Raw genomic sequence first — 20,702 nt, forward strand, 5'->3', positions numbered from 1 at the left:
ATTTACGATAAAGCTTGTTAAAAATGAAATATCGGTGATTTTCAAGGTGACCCGGATTTTATGATGGCGAGTGTATATACCATTTTACACTAGAAGTTTTTAACGTTACTGTTAGTTTATTTTGTATACTGTTCTTGCTACAGCTATAATAAGATGGCGTTCTATTTTTCTGAAACTAAAACTTGCCACTATTCTATGAATACATTTTGATGTCGCTTCAATTCTGTCCAGTATTTTCATATTATTAAAGTTTTTTTTCCAAGTATTTTTCTCTACGCTGCCCTTTACTTCCCCAGTTTTTTTTTTAAATATGTCTATTCGTTCTATTTTTTTTAAATTTTTGATTCCATAGTAGTCTTAAAAACAAAAAAATATAGCAGACAAAATTGTTTTATGTATATCTTTTAATCTTTCCCTTAAAATAGTTATATTTCTAACTCATCATTCATTTACTTTTCTTTGTTTCTTATAGTCAAGATTTGATTGGTTTAAGTGGCTATTTAAGATTTGGAATTTGATGTACGAATTTATAATTGTATATTTTAAATAGGAAGAAGTAGTGTTAAAGCTTTGAAGGCATTATAAAGAAACTTTCAAAATTTTAATGGGTAATATAAATAAAATTGTGCGATTTTGTGCTAATATGCGAAGTAGAAGATAAAAACCAAAGGTAACACCCATTAATACCTCTTAGTTCATAAATACACTTTTATTTGCACATCATATAGATCACTTGTCCAAATATCAGTAGTTGCATGCACCTCTGTAACTCTCATCTGCTACTATATTATTTTTGCTTTTTATACAGTAGTATCAGCGTTACGAACGGTACCTAAACCTGGTTACGGGCTCAAATCGTCCACTCTATCCAGTAGAAATGAATTTGTAAGTACTAACAACAGACTATTACTATATAGATAAGATTTCTATTCATATTGTAGCATCACAAATTGGATTTTTATTTTGTCGAAACATGTATTAAGTGTTTATATAGTATAAAAATCGATGCTATTTTGATCAATAGAAATAGTTTTTCTTCAGATTTAAGTATAGACTTTTAAACATGGCTTTAAATCGACCTTATAATTAAACATGATCAATAAAGGTGTAGTAAATTTACTTGTAAAAATTTTGAAGTGGAAATTCTCATGGGCTGAATTCGTGATACCACTGGAGTCAAGTCATATGCCTTTGGGTGCTCTCAGTACCTATGTATGAGAGCATTCATAAAATGACACCCACCTACACTGCCTTTCGGAAAGCGATGTATCCGGAACTGTGCAAAGCATTTCGCCTTCCTTTATTGCTACGCTTCCACCAGATAGTATTCTGTCTTTCTCCATCTGTCTCTCTCTCTTTTTTTTTCTCTCTCTCTCTCTCATGTCTCGTTTCTTTGTTCTTAACCAATTTCTTTATTATACTTATAGCTCTTATAAATGTTTCTTTATTTCTTATTGCAATTATAAAATTGTCTGGTATTATATCTCGGATCGAAATCCCCAGTTCGCGCTGTTGGTTTGTATATAAAAGTTGTATGCTCCTTATATATACATATATACATATATACATATATACATATATACATATATATATATATATATATATATATATATATATATATATATATAATATATATATATATATATATATATATATATATATATATATATATATATATAAAGTAGTGTTAATCAACTGATTAAGTTAGAAAATAAACTTTGAGACTATTATGGAATATTGGAATAATAAAGGAACAAGAGTACACTTGTTCTTGCCTATTCTTTCAACTGTGTGTACCCAAAGAGTCTCAAAGTTTATTTTATATATATATATATATATATATATATATATATATATATATATATATATATATATATATATATATATATTATCGCTCAGTGCGTAGACGATAAGAAAGCTATGCTTCATAATACCTATCAAAAGATCCAATCAAGAATTGAATAAAGTAATTACAAAGTTCTACCAAATTTAGCCTTTTGTCATTGTAGACGATTTATTTGAAGTATTTTCCTGACTCTTGAAATATGAATCCAGATATGACTTGAAGGGCAACCGTGGATGCAGTTCTGTACACACTGATGGATTATAATTGTAGTTTTCTTTTTGCTTAGGTTTAGAAATTTTGTATTTCTCAAAACGAAGTACATCAATCCATACATAGAGTAAATATGATGTAGCATGGGTAGTATTTTTGTAGCAGGGTGGAATGTACAATTTTAGATACCTACATCAGATAATACAGAAATTTGGCAGGATTTTCACCATAGTAGATGTTTTAGTTCCTACTTTCTAGACTACATTAAGTAGATATTTTGTATATCTTAAACCTTTTCTATATATACCTAGTCCTGTCATAAATATTGATACAAGGTATTTAATTAAAAAAATTTAAACTACTGGTTTGATTTAAAAATATTTTACACACTTTATTACTGATATAATGAACTACAAGCTACAAAAAAATTATTTGCCTGAATACAGCACCGAAGTCTGTTAGGCCATTAATTGATTGCTGTACGGATGGCATCTTTAAGAAAATTGCCCACAGCTTCTACTAGCGCCTGCTTCAATATCTCCACGTTATGTTGACCTCTTGTACAGACTATGTCTCTAAAAATGACCACAATTTTTAGTCGAGTGGATTAAGGTCTGGACTGGCTGGAGGCAAATGGTCACTACTAATAAATTCGGGTACATTGTTTTCAAGCCACTGTTGAGTAGTTTTGTCCTTATGCATAGGTGCAGAGTCCTGTTGAAATATCTATGGTCTATTTTAAAACATAGTGTGGTTTAGGGGCTCTACTAAATTTGTTAAAATGTCCGGTTGATATTTTCTCGCCGCTCTTTTAACGCCCTTTTGACAAAAATGTAAAAAGGTGACGCTGTCATTGGACACTCCTCACCAAATCATCACGGAGGCAGGATAACGAGATCTTTTTAACCAGTTCGTGGGCTTCCTTGGATGAGCGTGCATAAACTCTATCGTTTTGCAATTAATTTTTTTTTCCTATTTAGTTTTAATGCAACGGTCAGGCGTTCTCTCTATTTTTATTACTTTTTCCTCGTTCATTTTCAGTTATTCGTTTTTCTCTTAGATTTTATCACCTAAGGATTGTATTATTTTTATTATTTAGTTCATCTCTTTTCAGTGTGCTCTGATTATCCATATTAGTTTCTGAATTCCGTAGAAGTCGTTTTTCATTTGTTTAGAGAATGTTTCCCGGAACTTCCCTTTAATTTTTGAATTGACGCGACGTGTGTTTCGTTTCGAATTCTTTTGTAGTGGTTATATAAGTATTGCGTTTGTTGCGTTATATATTGTAGAAAGACTTTCTTTTTAAGATATTTTCAATACAACCCTCCTTCCTTATTCCAAATATTCCAATAATATTGATATATTTTTTTATGTAAAGACTAAAATTGATAATAGTTTGGTCTTCAGAATTTTAATCTTAATTTTTTAACCAAGTAGGGGCTGAATCGTCTAGTTTTATTTGCTGATGGATTAGCTTATGTAGCAGCTCTTACTTCTCATAAGCATGGCCCAGGAACTATGGAGTGACATCAACACTCGACCGGTTGTTAGTCTCTATGATCCATAATAGGTCTCTATGATCCATAAGATATTCCACATTCAAACTATTTGGTATTTTTGCGATCAAATCTTCAATCCAGTCTGAAGAAAATGATCCACAACTGAAATGTTTTTAAGTTTTGGTAGCAAAAACTAAGTTTAAAGTACATGTTTAAAAGACTATTCAAAATAGTAAGCTTGTTTAGCCAGAATGCACGCTTTAAACAATTTTCCTATTCACAGGGTGATTATTCATTTAGTGGAATGGGTACTAAAACTTATAGTACTGACTTCAGTTGCGGAAAATCTGATAGTAAGTATTATGTAGCGCTTTGGCATATATTTTATTTGTAGTATTTGTAATATTTCTACAAGATGTTTTTGTTTTATTTGATATACATGTTCTTAATCTTCTAGGAATTACCTATATATTGTTTATACATTTTATTAAAGTAAAAATTATGTTGTGTCTTCTAGTTCTCTTTTATATATGTTAACTCTATTTTTAGAGAGGTTTTTGTCATTTCTTATTCTGTTCATTTTTATTAATCGACAGCAGGTTTTCGAAGGCATTTCACCTCTGTTGCCGCTATTTTGCTGCTGCTTATTTTATTTGATATTCAATTTTCTGCACTTATGTCACATGATACTTAGCACTAATTGTTTGAAAACTTTTATATGTATTTGTATTTCTTTTTGTTTTTATGCTCTGATACATATTCGACTAATTTTCTAATTGCTCTAGTTGTTTTTCGTGGCATTAACACTTTAGTATATTGTTATTGTAACTTCCTCTTCGTGTACTCAGATCTTTAATATATATATATATATATATATATATATATATATATATATATATATATATATATATATATATATATCAAACTCAAAAATATTGGACATCCTTGAATATTGGACATCCTTGATTAACATTTGATCAACAACAACTACAAAAACGTCTGATCAAACCATGTTCTTGATCTGTAAAGATGTGAATATATTAATGAATAAGTTTATCACTTTTTAAAACTTGTTGGCCTTTTCAACTGTTGTATAAACAGAGCTAGTGTTTTTAAATTGTCGGTTACAACGTAAAAAATATATAGGTATTTATCAGTTATTTTCATATTTCAGTTTCAACGGGGTCCATAACCGATGTCGAACGACGTGCTATGGTAAGTTACCGGGTTAAATAATTTAAAGTCAAAAGACTTATTTTTAAAAAAATATTCTTTTGAGTCACCAATATACCATTTGCTGGCCCCTTGACGAGTTTAGTAACGGTATTATTGTCTCATTTAATATTAAAAATATGTGAAACATTCATTCATCAAGCTAAACTTTAACTCTCATTATTTTAGGCGATATTCAACGAGATATTACTAATAATGTCTTCTCGGATCATTCTACACTGCTGAACATAAAAGTTGGGTCACGCCGTAATTTGAAATTATTTGTATTATTTTATTTTTTTCGCTTGTAACAGAATTTACCGGTTGCTTGAAAAAAAGTTTGTGTTTATTGGAAAAAGTTTATTGGAAGTAATAAAAATGAACAATTTTACTCTTATAGCCTTTTTGTTGAAAGAAAACAAATTTTAAGGACACCAGTATCATCTTCTCTGGCAGTGATCATTGCTTACAAACGATGAGGCATACCTTGGATCATATTTTGCTGAAGATTGTTCTGGACCAGTATGTCGCGAAGCTCTCTAAAATTTCTGGTGGTTGGCACACATCTCCCCACCTCATTCCAAATATCTAACAATAAAACACTGAAAACTTTTGTTTTCAATACTTCCACAAAATTTATTATCATTACAGCTGTTTAGACATAATGCCTTTCTGAAGTGATATGGAAGTCGCCCGGCAATACACGCTTGAACATTTCTCACGCCACACTCTTTCGTGTTTATTGAAGCCCGTAAGACAGAATAGCCATTCATCGGAACACACGATTCCAACCAACTATTATCCAAGAAAGGTTTTCTTTTGCAAAATTCAATCAGCAATCCGATATTTATGGGAAAATGGTAGTTCTAGTTCGAGCAGATAATCTAGTAACATGAAGTCGCTTCCTAACTGTCCTCTCACTAATGGTTACATTTGTCACTTATTCCATATAATTTCGAATAAAAACTGCCATGACTTTTCGTTTCCTCGAAACACTAGAAACGAAAAAGCGGTTATCTATCTAGCTATTGTGGTTTTGCCTCGACTTGAACCAGGTCTTCGAGTAAGCAGACCAGTGTCTTTGTACCGCCGCCATCCTCGGGAGGCTTTCACCGCAATAATGAATGCTTACCGTAACACCAGGATTTATGCTCGTTTCAATACACTAACAATGACAACATTACTACACAAGCAATTTTCAATAGATAGGTAAAACCACAGAGACAAAAACTATGCTGATGTTTTTTAAGAATTTGTGCGAGGAGCCCTCTTTTATAACTTATCACTTATCGAAACAACAACTTTTTTTAAGCACTCAGTAAACTATTTTACAACTGAAGAAAAAAACACGAAAAAAATAAAAATGCCTAACTTCAAATTACGGGATGGTCCTAATTTTATGCTTGGAAGTTTATTATTATTAGGTTTTGTCATGTTGTCATTAAGCCGAGCTAGTTTTGTTGTCAAGGTTTTCAAGATATTTGTTCCTATAAATGCTTTATTCTTCGTCATCCAGCTCGTGGCATCCTTCGAAGTTATCCCCAATGGACTTAACAACACGCTCCGTCCCATTGGCCGTTTAAGTTTTTACATCAGTTCGGAAATTAAGTTTTCCTTTCCACCACGTCAAGCAATATTTTTAGAACTTGAATGTACAATTCTACTTTGTTCATTATTTACCTTTTGAAAAGACAATCAACACGGAAGCTCGGTTAGATCGTTTTAAACATATTTTTGTCGTATGTGACTATTTCCAAGTGCGCCATAGCAGCACTTCTAAGTGAAGTCATTCTCATACTCTTAGTTAAAATTCTCAAAACAAGTTTTTCAAATTTCAAGATCGCTTTCTAATTGGCGCAGTCATACGACGTTATTCTTCTATAGAAGGTCTCACACTTTTGTTTCCGGTTTATTGTGCTGGATGGTCGATTATAACGCCCAAAACTTTTTTCGAGTTTACAGCAATACTTAATGAAAATGTATTGCTTCGACCTCTCCGTCATTTTTAGCGATAACAAAATGCTATGAACGATATACAGCAAGTTCGTGAAGATTAAAACTGATTATGCACGTAGCCCATGAGGCGCGTTAATATTTTTGGTTAAGGTATGAACAAAGGTTAGATACTTTTGTGGCAGACCACATACAATTTTTTACACAATACTTTTAAGCTTAATATACAGTACGAAGGTTATAATTTTGACATTGCCATTCTTTTTCGCAAAATAATCTTGCGATATATTTCAATAATCTATAGATTAGGTTTTTGGTGTGGTAGATATCAATCAAAATTGGTCCACTTTCTTATATACGTAATTGAGACGAGTTTGTTATGTATTAGGGTAACATAGAATAATATTTAACTTAAAACTCAATATTAACTTTTACTTTCGAAGTAATTTCCTACATCAAGCATGTAATTTAATGTTCTTACTGTTTTAGAATTGCGAAATGCCATTATCGACAACGTACACTGGTGGCTTAGGCCGATATCCTACTGGTGGTTATGCTTCTCAACAGGTGCGACGCTCTTTACCAAATATGGCTCATTCAATACTGATAAATGAACCAGCAAAAATTTATCCTTTCCATTTACTTGTAGTTACTAACTTCAGATTGCCTTCCGACGTTGATAGATTAAACTTAGAGGTAAGATATATACTTTATTTAACGTGGAACATATCGTCCCCATGTCTGCAAACGCAGACAAATAAAATTGTAGACAGGATATTGTTTATGATCACAAAGTGTTGTTATACTTTAAAGAAATTACATAAATTATAAATACAAAATTACATTATTAACCAATAAAAATATCATAGTTTGTCAGATTCTCTGAAAACTGTTCAATTTGAAACGTTAACGACGAAAACGACGTTATCGAAGCAATTAACGAATTTGTATACCTGGGAGCGCTCGTCAACCATGAAAATAACACTAGCGCAGAGATAAATCGCAGAATTTGCACTTGTGAACATTTGAACAGATGCTATATTGAGCTCAATCCTCAATTTTATCGAGAAGTACACAAAACAGTAATACTAACATATGGTAAAAAAACTTGGTAAAAACAAAACTCTAACAAAAAGTAATGAAAGCATGGTTGGATGTTTTGATAGAAAAGTGCTAAGGCGAATATATGGAGCGGTGAAAGACAATGGAATGTGGAAAAGTCGATACTTAGAGCTTTATAGTATATACCAGGAGAAAACGCAACACAAAAACAGCGCATCTAGCTTTTTTGATCTGGAAAAGGCCTTCAAACGCGTGACCCATGACCTTATCTGGCATGCCCTCAGATCACACGACGTTTTTGAAGCCTTCGTGTTCTGGTTGAAACTTCTTTATCAATGTCAGAAGCGTCCGCTTTTCCCTATAACCGTTAGTGTCCACCAAGGATCCACTCTATTCCCGCTCCTATTTGTCTCACATATGGATATGCTCACTGCGGACATGCTCACTGCGGACATGCTCACTGCGGACTTTCAAGAACCACATCCATGGTCGCTGTTGTTTGGCGATGACGTCTTCCTCGCCAGCATCGCCAAGCACGAATTTCAGAAGGAAACTCAACAATGAAAGATATTGGATCTAGGAAAAGAGATAAAGCCGGAATTTCTCAAGTCCGGAACAACATAAAACTCCGTAGAATGTCATTAATTAGAGGTTAGAATATTAATTAGAGCTTTGAATATTATCGTTATTCTTCTTCCTCTTTATAAGCAATTCTGCTTGTTCATTGGCAGATTAATACCTCAATGGAAGGTTGTCACGAGATGGGTTTTCTCCATTCTGCTTATGTGGTTATTCCATTCTTTTTTTATTTAATGTTCATTCATTTATACACTGTACGTTACATTTTCTTCTAACGTCTTCACTTCTCTTTCGATCTCTTAACTTATTTCCTGTAATTCTCAGTACTCTCATCTCTGCCGTTTCCAGTAGCCTTTGCGTTGTGGCTGTGTCGGATTTTGTTTCTGGGCCATATGTCATTATCGGTATTATTATCTCAGTGTTAATGTATGTGTCTGCTTCGCCATATGGTGTTATTAAGGTATCCTGCCAGTCTATTTGCTTTTTGTACTTGATCTCTTACTTCTTTGTTCAGGTCTCCATAGCTGGACAGTGTAATTCTCAGGTAGTTTATTTCCACTACTTGTTCAATACTGATGACATCAATTTCTATTTTACATCTGGTTGGTTTTTTGCTGACTACTATTGATTTAGTTTTCCGAGATGAGATTGTCATATTAAATTCTTTTGCTCTTATGTTCAATTTGTGGACCAGTCTTTGCAGACTATCTTCATCTTGTAAGTTTTAGAGTAGTATTTAACAAGTTTATACCTTTGTAGTTTTCTGGCTGTTTTTTATTTCCTTTCTTGAATAGTAGAATTAAGTTCTTCATTTGTGGTAATTCTGTGGCGTTTCCGGTTTGGAAACTCATATACTCGATCCACCCAAAAAAACTTCAGGCGTAGTTATTATCATCATTAACATATAAATATGTAATTATCCCACGAGTTCGAACACTAATGTAATGGTTAGTCGTTATAATAATTCTTTTTGAAAAGATTATAACTTCTTCAGGACACCAAAATTAATTTAAAATTTAAATAATTCGTGAATACTATCACACATGTGCACAGAACAAGTGGAACAACCTTAGCAAATATACCAATTAAAATTGTTCATTTATATTTCAGAGACATCTGTCAGATCAAGAATTTGAGGCGTTATTACAAATGGCAAGGTCAGATTTTTACCGGTTACCACAATGGAAAAGGAACGAAATGAAGCGGCGCATCCGCCTCTTTTAATAGAAATCAAGAAATTAAATACATGTTTAGAAATAATACGGTGCTGTAAAGAAAGTATGAATGATTTTCAATGCAAAATGCACACGAATCTAATTTTACTTAAAGAAAAACTGAACTTACAAAAAAAAATTAGCATATTTGATACTTTACAGAGCTAGTAACTGATGACTTTCAGCTATTTGTTAGTTGAATCTATGAATCGCACAAGTTTTCCGTTATCTACTATTTTAAATGGCAATTTACCATAATTTCAATTTAAAATATGTTTATTTTAACGTTGGGATTTCCACTTCAGGAATCGTTGTCTTTAAAATATATTTTAAGTAAACATATTTTAAATTGAACTTGTAGTTAATTCTAAACATACTAGATAATGTCAAATGCCAAAATAAAACAGTTAAAAAAATAGTTTTATATTTAACAACATATATAGAACAATAAAACAAAAATAATTAGAACTTTTGGACTTTGGAAAGATTTAAAAATTTTCCTTGTGCAGTTCCCAAATACCTTCATTCACCACTCACCACGCTAATAGTAGAGTATTTGATATGGTTCATAGTTTACAAGTATGACAGTTTTTCTTTATTTTTATTAGTATAGACATGCATTTAATGCAATATTGAAAATCATTTTTATAGAATTTTAAAAGAAACTATCTTTAATGCGTACGCTTTGCCAGCTGGATCTTCAACTGCAAAAGCATTGGTCACCTTGTTCCTTTCTTTTATTGTTTTGTTTAGAGTTTTATTCAGCTATGCTTAAAGATTTACAGTTAAGGCATATGGATTGCTTGTATACAAATGAATATGAAATACACTCAGTCATTCGTCACACTATATTTGACACACTGGAATTGATTGTTCTCTCTCTCTCTCCAATGGCGCTACAGCCCAAATCGGGCCTTGGCCTCCTCCAAACTATGCTTCCAACCTTGTCGGTCCCGCGCCGATCTTCTCCAGGTTCTCACGTCTAGCAAATTTTGCGCGTCCGCTGCTACTTCATCCTCCCTTTTCCGTGGCCTTCCTTTTGGTTTTGCGCCCTGCATTTTACTATCTAGGGCTCTTTTCGGTAATCTTTCTGTCTCCATTCTTACTACATGACCAGCCCAGCGAAGTCTCTGAAGTTTAACGAATTCTGAGATCGGTGTCTCTTTGAACAGTTGGTAGAGTTCATGGTTATACCTGGATCTCCATATTCCGTTTTCGTTAATAGGTCCAAATATCTTTCTTAGGACTTTTCTTTCGAAGACTTCCAGTTTTCTTTTTGTCTCTTCTGTCATCACCCATGTCTCGCATGCATAACATACTATTGGTCTGATAATAGTTTTGTAGACCCTGATTTTCGATCTCCAGTGTGTGTTTTTGGAGCGAAACACATGATCGAGTGAAAAATAAGCTTTGTTTCCCTTTACTATTCTTCTTTGGATTTCTGGTTCTTCTGTTCCATCCGTGTTTAATGCAACTCCTAAATATGTGAAACTTTCTACCGTTTCAATATCGTCCTCTAATTCAACTGTGCGTCTGTTTCCCCTAGCTCTTGCCTGTGTTAACTTTTTTGTCTTTTGAATATTTATTTCTAGTCCGGTCTCTTTTGCCTTTGATTTTAATTGTGAATATATTTCTGCCGCCTCTTCTGTTCTGCGAGACGTGATGCTGATATCATCGGCATAGGCGGCAATCTGTATTGATTTATTTGTTAGGAGATTACCTCTTCCTATATTTAGCTGTCTTATCACATATTCCAAGGTCAGGTTGAATAGTGTCGGTGCCAGCCCGTCTCCTTGCTTTAATCCTTGGGCTATCGTAAAGTTTTCAGTGAGCTCATTTTGGACTCTGACAGTTGCTATTGACGAATCCATTGTTGTTTTTACCAGTCGGATGTATTTTTGGGGGATATTAAAGCTCTGCAATATTTGATATAACTTGTTCCTATTAATTGACTCGTAGGCTTGTTTGAAATCTATGAATATGTTGTGGACGTCAATGTCGCATTCCCACGATTTGTTTGTTCCAAGATGTGAGTATCATTACATCTTGGGAAGTCAAATTTTTATCAGACACATCTAGCAGCTATCTTTACCCCTATAGTCGTCCGTCCTGAACTAAAAATATAGCCTGGCGTGAAATTCAATTAAATTAATCATCGATCATTGGGCAAGTTTTTACGAATATTTATGAATTCTTCAATACTCAACATGGATATTTGTATGAATTACCTACAACCTACGTAAAACTAATAATTGGTGTTGCTAACGTGCCCTGTAGACTTTTGACGAATATCTTTAAATTAACATTAAATATTACGTCATTAACTAATCGTAGATGTGTTTCCTTTTCTCTCTTGTCATCACGAGAGTGTTGACCTAGACCTAGACTCTCTCTGTCCTCGATTATCTATACCTGTCACCAAATCCATTATTCGTATAATTCTTCGAAATACCTTGTAGTTCCGATTATGGATCATTATATGGATGTTGGCAATCCATTTGGTCCGCATATATTATTGACAGTTGCTCTAAATAATTGCTCGGTCGTCATTCCCGCCTACTGTCTGACATTCTTTAGCCACGATGTCCTTTGAGATGCCCCTGAGTTATTTTGTCTTGTACAATTAGCTGTACAAAAATTTATTACCCTAAGTGTAATAAATTTTCACAGATATTCACAGTACATTTTAGTTCCAAATTTATTTCACACATTAGATCATGTTGTTATTTGTGACATGATAGATGTATCAAATTTTGAGCATACAGCGATAGCACCACATCTTGGAAGTTGTTGCCTTTGTCGAAGTCCAGGTTTTTACTCCATATAAAAAAGTGGAAAACAAGATATCAAGACTTGTGATCTTGTATTAATGTTCAGCTGCATATTTCATATGATTTTTCTGTGGTTATATTCTATAAAGATATTTGCATTTCGGTTTCCATGTCAGGTTGTACCAAAAGGATTTTTTCTGACTGTAAATGTTATATTCACATCTTATTTGCACCTATCAATCGTTCATCATTGTATACAAGCAATTATTCAGCAGTGTTTCCGATGTGTGTAAAGTAATAAGTACAAATATGTTCATATTTTTCATTTTCTGTGATAGTCTTTTAATACGATATGATTTCTACGTGAAAAATACAAGTTGCAGCAGTTCGGTAAGAATTTTCAGGTGAAGTTCTTTAAAATAGGTGAATAAGACCAAACATTATACTTATTTTCTTTGCCATAGATACACTTTAAGGCGTAATGGTACTATTTAACATTGTTTGGATGTACATTTTATCATATTTATTTTTTTTATATATATAATACAGAGTAATTTACGATACCGATATTATCGTACTAGTACTATTTGTCGTAAGTGACGTTTAAAAAAAGATTAATTTTAATATTTGACTTTAGTTAGATGGATAAATATCAATCCTTATATGTTTACATAACATCACATAAAAAACAGGAATATAATTTTTTTAGCTCTTACTGCATTTTATTAATGACTGTCAGCACTTCAATATATCCAATATCTGAATGATCATAGTTTTGATGGACAGAGATTGCTAGTTCGGTAGAAAAGCCTTAAACAATTTTTTCGTGTCATTTTTTTTAATTGTATATAAATTGTGCTACGTTTCATCTACGCCAGGGGTTGGCATCCATTTTTGGACGGCTGGCCACCTTCAAAATAATTTTTTTTATGCGGACCGCACTTTCAAAAGTAACTTAAACAGTGCTTAAACATTTTGATCCATGGGCTGAATCAAAGCAGTAATATTTTTCGGTAAGTACATTGCCTCGATATATCCATCGGCAGTTTCGATTTTGAATTCGTCCTTATCATGATGTCCTGGAGCATTGTCTAACAAGAGGAGGGCTTTCACTGGCAGTTTCTTTTTTCTTAGCTCACCTTTAACAAAGCTGTTCTTGTACAAATCCAGGAAAAACTTCTTTTGTCACCCAGGGTACGGCTTTGCCACATGTACGTAATTGGTAGCTTCTCAATTAAAAAAAAACATACAGAAGTTAAAACACTTCAACATTGTATTTAGGTATATAAAAACATATAGTTAAAACTTTTACAAGTGTCGTCAAAACTTATACAGTAGCATAACGTTTTCGATCTAATCAGATCATCTTCAGTGCCTTATGTACTTGAAGCTAACAATGAATTTGTGGCTATGACATCCATATATGGGTTTACATATTTCCATAATTAAATTATAGGTTGACTCTAGGTCGATGACATTGGATAAAATTTAATACTTGAGGAGCTACATCGGTTTTTAACACGTGGTTCTTGTCATTTAAGACGACACAGACCAAGAGTGGGAATTAACCTTGCGCTGTAAAATAGATTTCCACTATTTATCTGTTAGCGCGAATTTTTGTCACCTTCCAAAATTTGGCATGCTCACGCTCGTATATTTGTCGATTTTTCCTAAAATTGTATTGGTGCTTTGGCCAGCCGCCCAAAAAGTTGCAAAGGGGGCACAGGTTGCCAACCGCTGATCTAGACAATGGATTTGCCTTCCCTCTTCACTATATTTTCGAATATGCCTTACATATAGCCGTCTTCAAAGTATTTTTTCTTCGTCGTCGAATTTACGGAATATTTTCACGAAGTTTTTCGTCCTATATCTGGTTAAATGGTTGACTTCGTTCACAATCCTTATAATGCTGTCAATACTTTTCAGGACGAAGAAACATTTTCATTTTTCCTATTCCTAAAAAAAGAAATCCCTAGTTTATTAACTAATGTCACATTGGCACGTGTTTAGACTTTATTTCCACGAGTAGCAAAAGGGAGACAACACAAAGTAAACAAAAATAACTAAAATTATATTTATGTAAGTTGTAATAATTATGAAGATAATTATCAAAATTCCTAGACTAAGTCAATATCGGAATTACCGGACAACCATTACCTATTCAGATAATGGTTTATTAATGTGACTTCCGAGAAAGTTTATATTACGGAAATCAATAAAAGGCTTAGGTAAATAAATTCCTTGTGTGAACTATGTACTTTAGGATTAGCATTTTGGATCCCTTGAGCATTCTGTCCATCATTAAGAAATAATAATTATAAGTAAATTTAATTTAAAATGTGATAGAATAGATTCTGTTGTATAACAAATTATGTTTTCCTGTTTCCAACACTTGAGTTAGGGATCTTATATAACCCCTTTATATATAAAAAATAATACTGCAGTCTTTTGCAAAAAGCGAGCTTATGATTATAAAATTTGATAAGGATTGAAATTTATACATCAACTGTAGATATACAATTAGAGTAGAAAAACTTTTGGAAAGAATTTGACAAGAAAAACATTTTACTTTTCAATTGGTATGAGGCATTCGCAAAAATTGCGGACCCGAAAGGCGTATCTGGGAAGCAAAAAAACCAAAAAACGATTTCCAGGTAAACTAAATTACGCATTTATTTTTCCTACTATTTTGAGGCTATTTATTCAATTTATTTCATTTTAAATATGGTATCTGATAGACAAACGTACATTTAAAGTTTTTGAAGGTTAAAAGTACAATTTTAGGCAGCCCGTATAATACCGAAAGAACTATTTTGGCAGTTTTTTTTATTTAAACGTAAGTTAATATATTATTGTTATTGGCTAAATGTATAAAAATGTTGATAATTTATTCTTAAAGTATAATCGTCAATTATTCTGTATATTTGTGTTGTTTTTCTTTATATTATATATATTCTTTTATGTATTCTTATTTACATAGTTTTACGTGACCTTTATGGAAGTGCTTAAAGAATAGTTGTAAAATAGGTTATTTTTCCAAAGTGAATCCAAAAAATGAAGTGGTCCGAATCTCAGCTGTGGGAATATTCTGTTTCGTTTAATAAAGTGTATATTAAAAGTTTCTTCGTACTGCTGAGATTCGGAATATTTAATGTGTAAAATGTGTGGTTAACTATATCTTTAACAATTGAAATGTAACACCCACAATTTTTTTATTAGTTGAATAAAAAACCATTGTTCCTCTGTCTCTAACAACGATTCGATCTTGCCTTTTAACATGTTATATAAAAATATATTCCATACGATGCTAGTACTACCGTAATTGATGGTAAAAGGTATAGTTAACTTTATAGTTTACGTATGTACTGTATATAGTAAGTCAATGATATTGATTAAGGTCTCTAACGGAAACTGAACGACTAAAAATGGTGTTAAATGACGACAGAAAGTCCAGTCACTCAATTTCACACAATAAACGCAAATGAGCAACTTGGTGAACGCACATGTATTAATATGGTAATCTACTAGTACGTTAGAGTGCTCGGATGATTTCGATGCCAATATCATTTGGCTGGAATCAGTTCCAATCGAAGAACTTATTTACAAAGTGTAAGGTCACGGTATGTGTCAAATGAAACCTCTCCAATTTTTCGAGGTAATCGAAAAAAACACTTGTTACGAACCTAAAAATTGACCGAACCTCAATTTGAACTTTTGTGTCCCACTTTGCATCCCTAGAAAGAAAAAAGCGAGAATTGCGTACGTGTATCTTGTGCGCAAGATGAGTTAAAAGTTTAGCTATCCAAACTTAGTAAAAGTTTAAGCTGTTAATTTCTTCTAATAGATGTTTGGATTGACATATTACTCTAGAGGAACTACTCTAAATGGAGTTCAAGGAGTACCAAGGAAAAAAAATAATTAAGATATAAAATACATCCATGTAAACAGTCTTCACACTCTTCCTCTTCTAATGGCTCCTTCTAATTCTTCTTCGCCACTGCCTGATGTTCATGGTTTTAACATCTTCCTCTACATCATCTATCCACCTTTTACGGGACCTTCCTCTTGTCCTATTTCCTTCTTTCTATCGATAGTATTGAGCAGCACAGATATCGGACTTTTCTGTCCGATATCTGTGAGATATCGGACTTTTCTGTCCGATATCTGTGCTGCTCTGTATTAATTCATCTAGTTCATAGTTCATTTTTATTCTCCACGAATCATCGTTACAATGGATTAGTCCAAATACCTTTCTTAATATTTTGCTCTCAAATATTCTCAATTGATTTTGATTAGTAGTTAAAAAGGTCCACGTTTCACATCCATATATGACCACTGGTCTAATTACTGCTTTGTAGATTCTAATCTTACACTCACTTCAGTAGTGATTCAGTAACTACTTTTCATTAAGTCTTTGTATGCATAAATACACTTTTACTTAAGTTTATTGAGAATATTACCGTGTGGAATTAAGAAACACTGCAACAGTAGATGAAACAATCGTCCTGGCAGGAGTCTCTTAATATGGATGCGTGGATACTTCAAAGATGACTCTTCCGTCACAATAAAGAATATTGTACCTAAAATAAGAACAGGGATTTATCGGAAATAAATTTGTTTATGGATATAAAAATCGAAAAATGCTAATCTTGGATTTAAATACTTTGGAAATAAGCTCTTCAATTCTGAAAATAAAAGTAAAGTAGCAAAAACACAAGTCTTCTTCTTATGGTGCCCTATCCAGTTAGTGGATGTTGGCTACAATTCTGGCATACTACTCTCGGTCTTGTGTGGCTCTAGAGTGTATGGGCATCGAGGTTTGTCCAATCCCTTATGTTTTTAAGCCATGAGTATTTCTTTCTTCCGATGCCCCGTTTTCTTCCATAATAAGCTTTAAGAACTGGTACTTGGAATTTTGAAATATATGACCCAGATAAGCAGTTTTTCTTCTTTTTATTATTGGCAGCAATTCTCGTTCTCTGCCCATTCGATTTAATACTTCGACATTTTGTTGTGTGATCTGTCCAGGCAATTTTAAGTAGTCCTCTAAATACCCACATTTCAAAGGCCTCCAATCGGTTCATCACATTGGCCTTTATGGTCCAGGTTTCTACACCATATAGCTGTATGGAGTAAATGTAACATTTTACAAAGCGATATCGAAGCGTTAAGTTATTGCTGCTGTTGCTTAGCAAGGTTCTCATATTAGTAAATGCTGTTCTGGCTTGCTCAATCCTATCCAATGCAATCAAAACACAAGTAACAATCTTAAAATGGAATATAGTAACCAACCATAATCCAAATATTATTTTTCTGCTGTACGAAAAAGATAGGTGGGCTGTTAAGGTATGCTTAGCCGGACTTCTTCTTCTTCAAGTGCCCTCTCCGCTACGGAGTTTGACAATCATCATTGCTATTCGTATCTTTGAAGCTGTTACTCTAAATAATTGGTTAGATGTGCACTGGAACCAGTCTCTTAAATTGCGCAGCCAAGATATACGTCGTCTCCTCACGCTTCGTTTGCCCTGAATCTTTCCTTGGATAATTAGCCGGACTGATGAAGTGCTATTCTTGGATATTGGTTTATCATCAACAGTAGTTAGAGCTTAAAATACGTGAAAAAGAAAGAAATGAAAAGTTCCGATGAATAAAATAAGTGTTAACTATTTTTGATTGATTTAATTACATAATTGTATGCCCCTTAACCCACGTTTCCTCGTTCGTAAGTACATTTCTGCATAAAATCAACAGAGCAATTTAAAATAGTCAAGTTTGTACCGTTAGAGATCAATTATCGATATTTTTTACAACTTTGGCAGTATATGTTATATATTTTACGTAAGTAGATTTGTTTTACCAGATTAACAGATTAAACCGTTTTTTGCGGTAAAAGTTGTGTTTCAAAATAAAGCTAATAGAAAATGGCTTATATACGTTCCTATTGCGTAAGCATCACATTTTTGATACCACCGTTATTATTTTCCTTATTTATGTAAGTTATTTTCTATTTAATTTTGAATGCAACGTTTATTTATAATTTAAGATAAGAAAATCAAAAGAAAGATCGTGGAAATGGTATTATAAGTAGAATTAATACATAATAGAGATAATGCTTAAAAAATGTTTGTCCCAATGTATCACAAAAAATCTTCATTTATATTGTTCATTGAATTCATTAAATTTTTACTTCTAGTCCTTTTTTCTTGGTGTATTTTAAGAGAATAAAATTTGGTCTTTCACGTTTGTTTTTCATTTATTTTTCATCATTTCATCTCCTTTTTGCTCAATAAATTTGATAAGAGGCTTTTCCAAACGCTTTTTATCCTCTCCGAAAGCAATTTAATTCGATCTTCTCAAAATAGTGTGAAGTTTCATCAATAACCTCATAGTTTGTTGAAAAACGGTGTCAACCTAGAAATTTGGGAACAGAATAGTTACACGGGGCTAAATCTAGCGAAGATTTGTATCACAATTCCAATTTTGGTGGTCTTAGCCCTCCTGGGTGGGCCTCCGTTACTTGTTCTCCACTGCTCTAACCGTTATCTAGTCTGTGGCTTATAGAAATGGACCTACTTTTCATCAACATTTAACATATCGGCACTAGCCTATCAGAGAAGGCAGATCCTGGGTTCGGCCTTTATACCGAGCCAAGTGAGGGACATACCTTTAAAAAGACTTTTACCTTTCTGTGAGGCCACAAGGTTGCTAAATATTAGATACTCGAAACGGCAGGAATAGCTGAGATTTGGAGCCCCTGCTGATTATAGCAGATATGGGCGCCCGGAGTAGCCTGGGCCTCAGAAACGCCGAAGAATAAGTCCTTATGGGCCTAGTCCGTATGATAGGGGTGATACAGTGGACTTTAGGAGGTCTAAGTGTCTGAAGGGCTCATAAATGGGCCCTGTCCCGATCTACCATAACCAACATCGGCAAAAAATTGATTTGTATTGCTCTCTACCAATGTTTAAACCTCGGATTTACACGCCCCGTTAGAATGTTTAAACCCAGTTATCTAAAAAAATTGTATTCTAAGATATATGATGATCATATATTGAACTTTGATGGTTAAACGTGATTTCTGGGACACCTTGACGTTCATAATATCATACATTTTCGTCTTAGGACCACGAACAAATTCAGGTTTATAAAATTTTAGTAATAAATAAAAAAAATTGAAATTTTGATATGGATCATACAGTGGATGACAGCAGGACACGTACGCCATCTATTGATGATTAGATTAACGTCTCTAAACTATAGGAACAACTTCTAAAAAGGAGTAAAGTTGTTCTACTTGTTTTATCAAATGTCTTAACGAGAATAAACGTCGAAAACTGCACTGATCCTCTCTTATGCTGTTATGCACCTTCCTACAGCTGTCCGTGACAGCTACTTAGTTTCCTATTTTATGACATTTTCATACTTCTGTTTTTTTTTTGTCTCATTTCACACCTATTTTTATATGTCTTACCAGTTTACAGTTACTAAAAGGAAGTATATCTTTAAAAAAAATTTTATCAGAGGTGTTTTCAAAAAAAAACATTTTATAGAATATTTTTATATAAACAGTAAAATATCACATATACTGCAAAAGTTACAGTTATATAAATTAACGAGAAATAGCTGTCTAATGATTATTGCACATTGAATCTTTAAAAATCAGAAAAATAACTACTCTAGAATTACGGGATAAACTTTGCTATATTTATATTTCAGCTATTAGCCGCAAGATGGAGCCAAAGTAAAGTTTAAAAAATAATTCACGTTTCATAAAAACCTGTAATTCTAATATAATGAAATATAGAATAGAGTATTCTTTTATAAAAAGAGTTTTGTTCAGAGAAATCTTAAAATATCTTTTTAACTATTATATATAGCCATATTAGTTGAATGCCAGTGGCCAAAAATTGTGCCATTTATGTGTTCTGAAACTATTACGATAATAATAATAGTATTTCCTGCTCATTAACATAATTTCAGCATTTACGTAATTTATTTAGTATATTATGATAATGTAAAATAGTCTTGAGTTGGGATCTCATCGCCTAAACTTTATTTAACTTCGTTATGCGCACATGGTTATTTGGGCACAGTGCACAACATTTCCGTAAGAAATCCCACTCCATACGATCTCAGATGCGGAAAACTACTATACAAATGCCATGGACACATTATGGTATGACAAGAATAAGTTTCAGAGCTCCAAATTAGTAGTCTGCTAATAAAAAAGCAAATCTCATTTTATTAAAGAAAAAAACACCAATACGGCTCAAAAAAAAAGAAACAGTTCATTTTGTAAACACAAAAAATAACAAATAATATAGAAGGTGAAGTTCAGTTATATATAAAACGACTT

The 20,702-nt window shown here is 32.9% G+C and overlaps 1 protein-coding gene across 4 annotated transcripts in view; it reads left to right on the forward strand.

Moving 5' to 3' along the window:
- Unc-115a (actin binding LIM protein Uncoordinated 115a) overlaps positions 1-19,241 on the forward strand; it is a 97,978-nt gene extending 78,737 nt beyond the window's left edge. For 2 of the 4 annotated variants that reach the window (XM_072538066.1, XM_072538064.1), the window contains 5 exons: positions 809-885; positions 3,839-3,908; positions 4,730-4,770; positions 7,210-7,416; positions 9,472-19,241. In XM_072538066.1, the coding sequence (XP_072394167.1) occupies positions 809-885; positions 3,839-3,908; positions 4,730-4,770; positions 7,210-7,416; positions 9,472-9,585 (509 nt within the window). In that variant the 3' untranslated portion in view covers positions 9,586-19,241. The remainder of the gene's footprint in view (positions 1-808; positions 886-3,838; positions 3,909-4,729; positions 4,771-7,209; positions 7,417-9,471) is intronic. The other 2 variants (XM_072538065.1, XM_072538067.1) reach the window with 2 other exon arrangements.
- The last annotated feature ends 1,461 nt before the right edge of the window (positions 19,242-20,702 follow it).

This window comes from Diabrotica undecimpunctata, chromosome 7 (assembly GCF_040954645.1).
Source record: "Diabrotica undecimpunctata isolate CICGRU chromosome 7, icDiaUnde3, whole genome shotgun sequence".
NCBI lineage: Eukaryota > Metazoa > Arthropoda > Insecta > Coleoptera > Chrysomelidae > Diabrotica > Diabrotica undecimpunctata.